Here is a 12,128-nt window from a genome sequence, read left to right on the forward strand (position 1 = left end):
CCCCATCCGCTGCCCCACATCGCCTGGGACACCGCCTGGCGCCCCACATTCCCCGTGCCCCGGCTCCCCGCAGACCCTCCCCGGTGCTCCGCATCACCCCCGCGGGGCTCAGCATCCCTCTCCGGAGGCTCCACGTTCCTCCGGTGTCTCACACTCTACCGGGGCTCCCCACCCACCCCCTGGTACCCGCCGGCGTCCTGGTATCACCTCCACTGCCCAGCATCCCCCAGGATTCATCATTTCTCCGGGGCTCGGCCCTCGGAGCCCCACGCAGCTCAATCCCCGAGGCAGAGGAGACTCCCTTGGCACCCCAGGGCCGGGCAGAGCCCTCGCCCACCGAGCCAGCTCTGCCCACCGGTTTCCAGCAGCACCCACACTGCCCCATGCAGCACAACCTCGCAGACAAAGCCTCACAAGTTTCACATTCAGTTTTTGTTTGTTCTTTCCCGTCCAGAGGCAAGGCACTTGCAGGGCTGTCCCGGGGCCAGGGACACAGCCCGCGCCTCTCCTGCCCCAGACAAAGCATCCGGAGTCCACGTGGGGCATAATCTTCCCTGCTTGCCTGTTATTACTTCTAGATTCAGCAGAAAAGTGTATAACAGTAAGAAAAGCAACATGATTATCCTGGTGTGATAGAAATGAGCTTTCAAGGTCAGGAGGAAATCTTAGTTAGCCAAAGTGTCTGAAATCTGCAGGACCAGCCCCAGGCCTGTACAGCAGGTTCCCCCAAACCACACCTCCATCCCTGCAGAACACAAGCATGAAAAATTTGGCAGCAAATGTGAAAAATGCTCTGCAAGTGAACAGGAGGAGCTGAGAAACCCACTCTGAATAAGCCCCTGGGGATACTAAACATCGCCATTCAAACAAACATGCACCACATAAACCTAAAGCCTATTCGCAGCTCGGGTGAGTAGATTAAAACAAACAAATAGATTTTACTCCCATTTGTTTTCCCAGATTAAGGAAAGGGAAATGCTTTTGAGAGCTGTGCTCCTGAGAGTTTCCAGGGCACTGTGAGGGTGGAATCAGCCCTTCCAGCATCCACGGGTTCCTCTCCCTTTCTGCGGAAACCTTCCTGCTGCTGTTGGCCTCCCTGACCTGCCATCAATCTCCCGCCAGCCGAAACGCCCTCTTTCCCTCTCTGCCCTTCAGTTATCATTTAATTCAGGAGAGCAAGGCTCTGCAAACTGCTTGTGGGAAAGGTCTGGTACCAGACAAAGCAGCTCTGGCAGACAGTGAGCCACAGCCTGATCCTTTTCCTGTCTCTGCTACACACACCACAGAGAGATGCTGGGAGTTTATTTCATAGCAATCAAGAGAATGTGTACGTCATTTCATGGGAAACAAGATACCTTTACAGAGATTTTATACCCTGGCTCCTGCCACACATTCCAGGCTCTCCTGTTCAGCCAGGGCTGGCATCAGCAGTCTCTGTCAGGAGAGTACCAAAGCAGCTCCTTCACTGCTTCCCACCCAGCATAGACCAATGATGGGACACGGCTGTGTGGGCAAAGCTCCTCCACTGCAGGCCTGCAAGGAGCAGGCAGCTTGACCAGGGCTCATGTGAGCAGGGAGGGAGACCTGGGGGGTCCCTCAGCACCCCTGGGCACAAGCAGCATGTCCTCTGCACTCCGTGCCACGGACACATCCCTGCCCATTGGCAGCAAGGCTGGGCTGCTCAGCTTCTGCAAAATGTCATTCCAGCCAGAACCATTCCCTCATCTGGTTGTGCTCCTTTGGCTGGCTGGCATCTCAAATTCATGGAGCCAGTGACCCACCAGCTGAAGGAGACATTCCCTGTCACTGTCACACAGTTGGGACTGGCAACATCCATTCACATTGGAAGTGACTCCTCATTTTTCACAGGCTTCCCAGCAACCATGCCAGCTTTTCCACACATAACTCCTCACTCCCAACCCTGAACCCTTCACTGAAGGCTGCTCAGGCAGTGCCTTCTCTAAAATACACCTGGGGTATGGCACCAAGCCCAGCTCCTCTCTGTCCACCCAGATCTCTCTCTTCTAATTCCTCCTAAAATTCTCCTTTGTCACCCTGGCCAGGCAATTCCACTCCCTGCACAGAGCTCTGCTCTGGCTGCCACCACCTCCCATCTTTTGCTTTGCACCCAAGGATTTGGGTTGGGACCTACTCCATGTATCACAGCAGCGTTCCTGGAGATCCTCCACAAATAAATAAATGTGCCATTACCTACAGCTGAGTGTAACCTCGCCACCTCCGGATCTTGTGGGTCCCAGGTTCCACATCCCAGTAATGGCTGAGCACTTGTTTAGTCTTCTTGCAGGCAGGGAGGAGCACCAGCACCATTAAATCAGCCTGGACAGATGCAAGCTGGGGCTCAGAGCAGGAGGAACTTCTCTTTCCACCGAGGTTGGCAACGATGCTCCTGCTGTGCTCAGGCTTTGGGGCTCCCATGTTGGTGTACACCCAGCTCAGAGGCTCTTTCCCAGCCCACAATAATGTCATTCTCACTGCACAGCATTCTTCACTGCAAGACCCCATCAGAGCACGTCCCACAGGATGTCTCCTCCTCTTCCACGAGTATCTTCATTGTCTGAGCCCTCACCCCAGCCTTGTGCTGGCTGCCTGCCTCTCCACCAGCTCCACCAGTGCTGTTCCATCACAGCTCTCGGCAGCTCCTCACCACAGCTCCCCAGAGCAGGTCTCCTGTTCCTGGCACCTCTCCTGAGTCTGGGGAGAGCTGTGCCACTCAGCAGGGCTCTGGCTGCTGGAAGCAAGGTCTGTTCCTGTTGTGGGAGAGCCTCATCCTGCTGCCACATGTGGGAATACAGCCCCAGCCTGCCTTACAGCTGGGCTAGCTTTTCCCATCTGGGGGGAATTGCTGTTTACACACAGATAGGAAATGTTATCCCTCCTACAAGAAGTTTCTAGCCCTTCCTGTGGGCTGGCCAGGCCCACATGATACAAACCTCTAATAAAAATAAGGTTAAAAATAAGTGTCATCCGTGTAACCAGAACATCTAGAAAGTCTGCAGCTACCGCCTGCAAACTTCAAACGCCGAGGCACACAAAGAAAAATCTTCAATGCCTCTCTAACAAAGCTGGCCACAAAATCCTCTTTTTCCTCGAAAACAGGATACGCCTGCTACAGCCTAATCTGAAGTGACGAGGCCTCCCCAAACCACCCTCCTCAGCACATCCACTTTCATCAAGAGGAGCGCTGCTCCCAGGGGGTGGCTGCCTGCAGAGCCCCCTCCCTCCAGGCCAGCTCCAGAGCTGCTCTTGCCTGCCCGGGTCAGGGATTATGGTCCCTGCTCAGGAGCAGAGGAGCTGGGGGAAAGAGGGAGTGTTTTGCCTGTGGCTGCAAGGCAGGAGTGTGCCAGAGCCCAGCAGTGGAACTCCCAGCCCTGCTCCACCTCTGCATGAAAAGCTGGCAGCTAATTGTTCCTGCAGTGTCTGCCCGGGACCAAAGGCTGAGGAGAGTGATGGGGCATTGAACTGCAGAAGAAACTGAAATCCTGGTCTCAGAGATCTCATTTATCCCGGAGGACAGAACTAACTCCTCAGAAGTTTCAGCTGGGCAGCCAGGAGGAGTCACAGCATCCCTCAGACTATATCTGGAGATGTTGTCTTAGTGCTTCCATCCCAAGGCAGACACTGCAGGTGGGCAGAACATCAGAGAGTAGATGGGCTCTGACCAGCTGGGTGAGAGCCCCCCTGGCTTCTTCACACACTCTTGCCTTTTCCAGGCCTTTCTCAGGCTGGCAAATGCAGGCAATGTTCCCCACTTCAGCTGCAAGGCTGACCTGGGAGCAGCTGTAAAGGGCTGGGAGAGCTTGGCATAGATAATGGCATCAGAGAACAGGATGGGGACACCCCAGGATGTGATCTCTAGGGAACACATAATAAGGAGTAACAGTCTCCAAGTGCTGAGGAAGCTTTTCAGGTTTGACGTGTGAAATGAAACTGAAAAATGCATCTCAAGTAGGGCACATGGATCCTCTGCTCCGTTTGGAGAGCACCCTTTTCAGACTTCCTGTGTGTGTGTATGTCCCCGTTGCTCTTTGGCTGCTGCATTTGCTTTGGTATTTATGGTGAACAAGGGCACATACCTGCAACTCCAAACTGCTGCCCTTGGCCTGTCCTCAGCTCTGATGAGTCCATCACAACGCGCTCTGCATGAGAATGGCCTGGCAGGAGCACCCATGGGCTGATGGCTGCCTGCACCCCTACGGCAGCCCTGGGGCTCTGCCCGCACGCTGAGCACCATCCCCCGCCAGACACCCCCATAACCACGGCCATCACCCTGCAACCTGCTCTTTTATTCCTGTAAATCCTTCTTGGTTTGGGAACCGAGTACGTTCTGGCAGCGCAGAGCCGCCCCTGCCATGGCTGAGCTCATGGCGCTCGCATGCCAGCCCAGGGGGAAGCACCACAGAATTTCCTGGAGATGTTTGAACAGGATGTTGTGATCACGTACGTCAGCCGAGACTCTTCTTCTTCTTGGATCCCGTCACTCAACTTTCCCCAAGAATTTGGTTCTCTGCCTGAGAAATAGTTTAACATCGCTGGCATCACCGTCCTGCGGGAGCTGCGGCGTGCTCGCACACGCGCGCACCCAGAGCGCCCTTAAGGAGCTCCGAAAGCATCACCCCGGGAGGACACGGCAAGGAGAGATCCACCACACACTGCTCCTGCACGGCTGACCTCGGCTGCAAACCAGGCAGAACGCTGACTCTTGCCTGCTCTCAGGTTTTGGGACACAGAGTACAGGGGGAGATGTGGCAGCTGTGAAAATGTGCGATAATTAACTGCAACTACTAATTTACACTTGGGAAAAATTGTATAGGGCTGTATGCAGGATTTTAAAGCTAGAGAGGAATTCTGTGTTCACACATACTGGTATCCTGTACGACCCCCTGCATCCCATTCCCTCGAGGATTTTTAGTTCAAATTAACTCATTTTTAGATGCAAGGATTTCCCATGGTTTAAACATGCTGACTCGGATGTTCACCACAGAAATGAATACAGAATACATTGTTCCAATATATATGCAGAATATATATTTTGTTCCAAAATATATACAGAATATATTGTTCCAATATATGTCCCTTGTTTAAAGGTGTCTTAAATATTTAGGATCCATTTTTTTCACCCCAAAAATCGAGGAGGTGCACAGTCGCACCTTGAATCTAGGAAACAGAAACTTTCCCAACTGGTCTGGGAGGTAGAGGGGGAAAAAAAGGAAGTTGGAAGCTATTTCCATCCAGACAACCAGGAAATATCTCTTAACTCCCCATCATTAGTAGTACTTAGCTGCTTATCTCCTTGTTTATAAACCACTGCTGGGATAGTCTCACAGTGAAAGCACTATGAAATTTCCTATATTCTCATTTGCAGTTGCAAGTGTCAGTAATAAACCAGAACACCTGTGGACTGTCGAGGTTTTACCTTCCACAAAGGTTTTTACACACTGTCCTCTGGCCTGACAGACAGGGAACACCTTCCCTGATAAAATGGATCAGACACGTTCACACTGATAGCGGAATCCTGGAGAGCTCCTACTCCTGCTCAAGGGAAGCTGTGAAACAGCAATTTTAGGCAAAAGAGTCCTTCAGGATGGAATCAGTTCCATTGTCCTCTGTGTGAATAAATCAAGTTTCAATATTCTTGGACCAAGGCCTTCCTCCTCAGATTGAACAGAAACAAGACTGTGTAAAGGGCATGAGAAGGCAATTCCTCTGCCTTCCTACAACACATCTTTGAGTCAAGGAGACCTCCTGCATACGGATTATGTTGAGAATCGATCTGAAATGTCCCTATGGAATCTTGACCCATGGACATCTGGGCATTTCTCATCCCAGGGCTGCTGCTTCCTTGCCCAACATCTGTCCATTCCATGGAGCCCAGTCCTGGGATGTGGATTGCTCGTTCCTGGGCCACCCATCATCCCGAGTCAGGCAGAGAGCAGTGCTGGGAACAGCAGTCGGAGAGGGAAAAGCACACCGAAGTTTCAGTTCCCAAGTGGAATTTTTGGAGGAAAAACCGAAAAATAAGACAAAAGCAAAAATTAAAAAAAAAATAAAAACCCCATTATTCACCTTATAAACCATGGTTTGAAGCTTTTTTTTTTTTTAAGGTTTTTGTACAGTAAAAAATCGCACAGTACTCAGCTGCCAGCCAGCTCTCCAGCCCCCGGCTCCACCGACCCCCGGTCCCGCTGCGGGGGCCACGATACCGTGAGCGCGATGCGGAAAGTGCGGCCGCCAATGCTCAGGCTGAGGCGGCGCCGGGGCCGGGCCGGGGCCGGAGCCAGGGCCGGGCGGGCGGAGCCGCCGCCGCCGCCATGGGGCTGCTCAACTTCACCCGGGAGCCGGTGCCGGAGGCGGTCAGCGCCGACATGCACAACCTCAACCAGCTCAGCGCCCAGGTGCGCCGGAACCGGGACGGGCGCGGGGGGCGGCGGGGGCAGACCCGGACACGGAACCGGCGGGGCGGCACCGGGAGCTGGAGCCGGCACCGGGAGCTGCACCCGGCCGGCAGCGCAGCCCCGGAGCAGTCCCGGGTGTGCCGGGCTCACGGTCTCCAGGCCCACGTGGCCGGGTCCCTGCTGGGCCCGGTGCCCGGTGGTACAGCCCCGGTCCAGCCCGGTGAGCCCCGCGCACGCCGGAGCTGTTGGAAGGATGTTTATAGAATCATAGAATCCCAGAATGGTTTCACCGGGAAAGGACTTTGAACACCATCTAGTTCCACCCACCTGCAGTGGGCAGGGACACTGGTGGAGCTCCTGGTAGAGGGCTCAGATCGTGCCTGGTGGGCACTGGGGTCCTGTCAAGCACTGAGGTTTGTGGTGGGACCACAGAGTGTTCGGGTTGTGATCCCACCCCAGATTCCCACCCTGCACTTCCTGCCTCATGCTGAATGGTCCTGGTCATTGGTACTGCCTCCAGGTCACCCACACCGGGTGTGCAGCTTGGACTGAAGTTAGTGGAAATGCTGATGCTTTTCCAGCCCAGCTTGCCAGGACTGAGGATATCAGCCTGGTGACAGCCTGGTGACAGCCCAGTGCCTTCTCTGTTACATGGCCGAGACCAAGGGCAGGGCAGGATCTGCAGCCACAGGCAGCCAACGCCGCTTTTGGCCATACTCAGAAGGTCACAGCCAGTGCTGGTGCTGATGCCAGCAGCCTCTCCGTCCCTGCCTGCCAGCTGCACACCCAGAACACTGAAAACAGCAACTAGACCCTTAACCAGTTCTCTTCCTTTGCCTATTTAGTCTGGTTACCCCAAGGGTACTACAGCTTTTCCCACTCGCAGTTTTTGGATTGCACAAGATAGAACAGCAGCTTGCGATTAGCCACAAATCACAAAAGCCCTGTGCAGTGCCAGCTACCAGCGGCACAGACCCCTTGGGAGGCTCTGAAAAGCATCCTGGGCATATCCCATCTACAGGGATCACATAATGCCAAGGACAGGGCACCAGCACAGGTCCAGCTCTGGGACCAATGTCCAGGAGGAGGCAGGTGGAGCTGGGTCAGGAGAGTACATCACCACCTCATCGTGGTGCTGGTGGGGTGATGAGGTGCTGATATCCCAGTCTAACACTCTCCTGTTTCTTCGCAGCAATTCTCAGCGCTGACTGAATTGCTTTTCCGCTTTCTGACAGAGCCCAAGGAGGTAAGGCAGAACTGGAGAGATGTGTGAGTGCAGCTCTGGTCAGAAACAGAGAAAAGATTTTGTCACTGCTCTTTCTCTTGAGCAGGTAGAAAGATTTCTGACTCAGCTCTCAGACTTTGCCACCATGAATAAAATCAGCTTGGGCCCCCTGAAAAACATTGTCAAAAGTATTCTTCTGGTACCCAACGGTAAGTGATGTATTTGCATATCCTGCCCTGAGGCCAGTCTGTCCCGGCCATTCCCGCAGGGCTTGGTTTGCACAATAAGTGTTAATGGTAGCTAATACAGTGCTTAGCACTTAAGAATCAAAAGTTCCCCTGTTTGGTGGCTCTTTGTATTCTTTATACCCTGCCTGCATGCACATTTCACGGGCTTAAGTAAACTCCCTTAAATATCTGTGCATTAAATGCAGCACAACATCTCGGTTTAAGCAGTACCTGTAAATCCCTTTTGCCAGATCAGGGCAGCGTCGTGTTGGCACCGAGTCTCTGCCGGAACTTCCACCCGAGTGGCCCAGTGCTGTAATTCCTCCAAGGCCAAGCGCTGTTGGAGACAAAAAAGACAGTGCATAGAGGTTTGGGGTGGGCTGGGAGTGCTGCAGTTCTAGGCCATGTGAAGGAGACAGCTGACCTTGCAGATACTGAGAAACACTCACCGTGTCCAGCTCTTTCTGGTTCATAAGCAGTGACGAAGAGGTTTGGGGGGATTCCACTGGAATACCCCAGACTCCAGCACTTTATAGGATTACTGTGATGTTGTGGCTGCCGTTTGACATGATAATGCATCAAACAGTCCACGGCACGTTCATCCCATTGATCCCTCCTGTTATTAATAGTCCCTTGCTATTACCCTTCAGCCCTGGGTTCCCTGTAGCTTCCTTCACAGCCCTGATGCTGAGCACAACTGTTTTCAGAATTTGTTTTGAACTTGTCCTACTGCTTCAAGCAACTTTTCCTATCCAGGAGTACAATAATTTTCTTTCCTGCAACCCTCTTGAGGGGATTTAATGCAGAATTTACATTTTCCCCCATCCTGATTCAGGCCTTGGTGCCCCCATCTTGTCATTCCTGTGTGTGTGCACTGGCTTCAATCCCGTTGTAACTTTTCCTCAGCTCTGGGATGCCACGATATCAGGGATCAGGACAGATCACAGCAGATAACTTTGCCTGTGTGCTACACAGCCGGAAAGCCACGTGGGGCTGGCAGTCTCCTTGAATTTATGAGATTCCTGCTCTTGGCTTCAGAGAGCAGAATCCTTGTAAAGGTCCCTGCGCTGCCTGGGCCCCAGAACAAAGGGGGAAGGCGCAGCGGGGGAAAGTGTTATATGCACACGTTCACACCCATCATCCCAAACACAGCAGGTAGGTCAAATTAGCAGCCCGCCAGCCTTAACAGTTCTCCTTTAACAAGCAAAGCGGCTACAGGAGAGAAAGCAGCAGCTTCAAAACATAACCGCTGTCGCTGTTCCCATGGATACCTGCAATGGGATCTCGCCCTCTCCCAGGCACTCCCAGAGCCCGGACTTTTAAAGCACCGGGCATCTGCACAGATACTGGCAGGCACGACTGGGTTTCCAATCTCCGAGGAGCTGTGGTTTGCTTCAAAACACAGCTCAGAAACAGAGGCTTTCCATCGTTGGGTCCTGTCCCTGCCTCTGTTTGACTCAATAAAAATTGGTTTGACTCATTAAAAAGTGATTTCTTTTCTTCTTTGTGGTGTTTATTCAGGTGCCCTGAAGAGGAATCTGTCTTCTGAACAAGTCAGAGCAGATTTCATTGCTCTAGGTAGGTCACATGATTTCCACTAAATAAAAGATAATTAATATTTATCACATATAGTAATCTCATATGGTTTCCCCCCACAGGCCTCAGTGAAGAGAAGGCCAGTTACTTTGCAGAACAGGTATTCATATATTTTTGCTTGTTTCTAAGCTAACAAAATGTCAGTTCTGTGAGTGGGAACTCATAAAACCCCACTGTGCTCCTGAGACACATCAGCACGTTGGGTATTTTCTTCAAAACCAGCTTGGGATTTTGAACTGAAGATCCTCAGAGAACTAATAAGGAGCACTCTGTCTGGGGATACCTCTGGTCTGCCAGGGCCTCTCTCCCATCAGTGTCACAGTTCCTGCACTGCTGTGTGGCTTTCATGTGATGTTTTTGTGCTTCCCATGCTTTGAGCCCTGAGGTCATGCAGTTACATGAACACATGGCTTCTTGCACAGATATTGTTACAGCGAACCAGTGCTAAAACAAAACCAGTCAGTTTCATTTACAGAAGTGACAGGGCAGATGGAAATCCTAGCAGGACTCAAACACCTCTGAAAGCCCTCCTGATCACATTAGTTCTCTCTTTACTCTGGGCTTCTGCCATGCTCTGTCTTCATTCTGACTCTTGTTGAAGTTTCAGGTACAAACAGAGACCTCCCTGAATTAATTGCTGGTGTGTCTTTTATTCTTGTAGTGGAAGGTGAATTCCCCCACCCTGACACGCCTGGCTGTGGGTCAGACACTGATGATTAACCAGCTGATAGACATGGAGTGGAAGTTTGGAGGTAATAGAGCTACAACATAAACTGGAGGGGTTGGGAAACCCAGCAGCAGCTCTTGGCTAAATGATGTTTTATTTCACTGCTTAACTAACAGATTATCTGCCTTCTCTTCTTTCTGACTCACAGTGACTGCTGGGAGCAGCGAGCTGGAAAAAGTGGGAAGTATCTTCTTACAGGTAAATCTCCCACATCACAGAGTTCAGCTTGTAGGGCAGTGAGGAACAAGCTCCAGCCAGGCATGTGGGAAGCACTGGCAGTGAGGGAGGGAGAGGGAGACTCTGTGGGTCTCACAGGAACTCTGTGACTGCATCTTCAGTCTCCATGTGCTGCTGCCAGCAGAGAGCAGACACGCTGCTGTTTGTTTCTCCTCTGAAGACATGAGATATCACAGGAACATGGCCCATCCTGAAAAGCTGTTCAAAAAGCTCAGTTTTTTCAGCTCCCTTCTTTAGGAGGGAGGGAAAGCGGGATCAAGGACTTCCAGAGATCTTCCCAATGCCCAGGGTATCTGTTCCTACAGTGACAGTTCTTGAAAAGCCTGACAAAGATGTGTGTGCTGTGCAGCAGTCAAACTCACAGCAGACTCCTGCTCTGCTGTCCTCTCATGGTGCTCAGATACAGGTCTCTGAACTAAAATACTTCTGCTTTTTTCCTTTCCCCAAGCTGAAGCTGGTGGTTAAAAAAGGGAGCCAATTGGAAAACGTGTATGTTGGTGAGTTAACAGTTCTGGACAGGAGGGAAGGACGGGAAAGCTGCAGTTTGGGGCTCAGGGTGTTGCTGGGGGAGTCTGGGGGCAGAACCAGGGTGGGGTCACTGCAAAAGCATCACTGTGGTTACTCCTGCCTCAGCCTCTCCAGCACTGTGGCTGTTCCTACCCCACAGGCACTCCAGAACTGTTTGGGAACACTGACTTTTGGGCACCTTCACATCTGGGCCTCAGTAAACATTGAGCAGTCAGAGCAGCAGGGCAGAGGAGGAAAAGAAATTATTCCCAAGCATGGAGTGCTGTTGGGAGATCCCAGCCTGGCCCCCCTGGCAGCCTGGCTAGCATAAGGAACCAGCTGCTGGGAATCACAGTGGCTAATCCTGCCTGGCTTAGGTGAACATGAGTTGCTCCATGGTAGCACCAGAACAGCTTTGCCAATATTGGAAATGTAACCTGAAATCTAAGATTTGATGCCTCCTTTTTTTTTTTTTTTTTTTTTTTTTCTCTGCAGAGTTAACTTTGCCCCAGTTCTACAGTTTTCTGCATGAAATGGAACGGGTCAAAACCAGCCTGGAAAGCTTCAGCTGAAGCTGCACAGAGCTGAGCCGACATCTGTCCGGGATGTTTAATTCCTCCTCGTGGGCCTGCAGATCTGCTCTTTCCCAGCTGACTCTTCACACCCTGATAAGAGAAGACAAGCTGTGCAATGAGCAGTGGTGTCATGGCCCAGCAGGACCCATCAATCCTTTAGAACCTGAAACTTGGGCTAAGTTTCAGCTTTTTCAAAGCACCTACAAGTCCACTTATCTTGTGTTTTTTTTTTTTTTTTACTATACTATTATGAGAAACTGTGGTCAGAAGTAATGTGGATACCTTTACTAAAATAGCAAAGAAATAAACCCATTCCCATCCTGCTCCTGTATAAGAATCTGATTCTGTGAGAAAAAGAAAAACAGAAGCAAAGAATCATTTGGAAACTTGGAAGGATTAAGCAGAGAGAATGATGAAAGCAAGGAGAGCATCTAATGTGGGGAATCACTTAGCGCTCCCTTCAAGCCTTTCTCTTCTCTTGTATTAAGAAACGTTGATTAGCTTCTTCCCAATTGTGCCTTGTTATGGGAAAGTATCTCAGTGGAAGGTGATTTTAAATCTTAAACAACCAAACGGCTGCCTCTGTGCATGGGGGTGTTGGGACATCTCAGGGGGTAATGA

General features: G+C 51.5%; 1 protein-coding gene across 2 annotated transcripts; it reads left to right on the top strand.

Annotated features, from left to right (window-relative positions):
* The first annotated feature begins 6,294 nt into the window (after positions 1-6,294).
* COMMD7 (COMM domain containing 7) lies at positions 6,295-11,789 on the top strand. Of its 2 annotated transcripts, XM_058814824.1 has the most exons (9): positions 6,295-6,413; positions 7,606-7,659; positions 7,745-7,847; positions 9,387-9,443; positions 9,524-9,561; positions 10,123-10,213; positions 10,337-10,386; positions 10,874-10,922; positions 11,428-11,789. In XM_058814824.1, exons 1-9 carry the CDS (start codon positions 6,330-6,332, stop codon positions 11,502-11,504), a joined length of 603 nt encoding a protein of 200 aa, XP_058670807.1. In that variant the 5' UTR covers positions 6,295-6,329; the 3' UTR covers positions 11,505-11,789. The 2 variants fall into 2 exon arrangements, with proteins under 2 accessions (XP_058670807.1, XP_058670808.1); XM_058814825.1 differs by lacking the exon at positions 10,874-10,922.
* Positions 11,790-12,128: the final 339 nt, after the last annotated feature.

The sequence above is a fragment of the Ammospiza caudacuta genome, chromosome 15 (genome assembly GCF_027887145.1).
Source record: "Ammospiza caudacuta isolate bAmmCau1 chromosome 15, bAmmCau1.pri, whole genome shotgun sequence".
In the NCBI taxonomy this organism is placed as follows: domain Eukaryota; kingdom Metazoa; phylum Chordata; class Aves; order Passeriformes; family Passerellidae; genus Ammospiza; species Ammospiza caudacuta.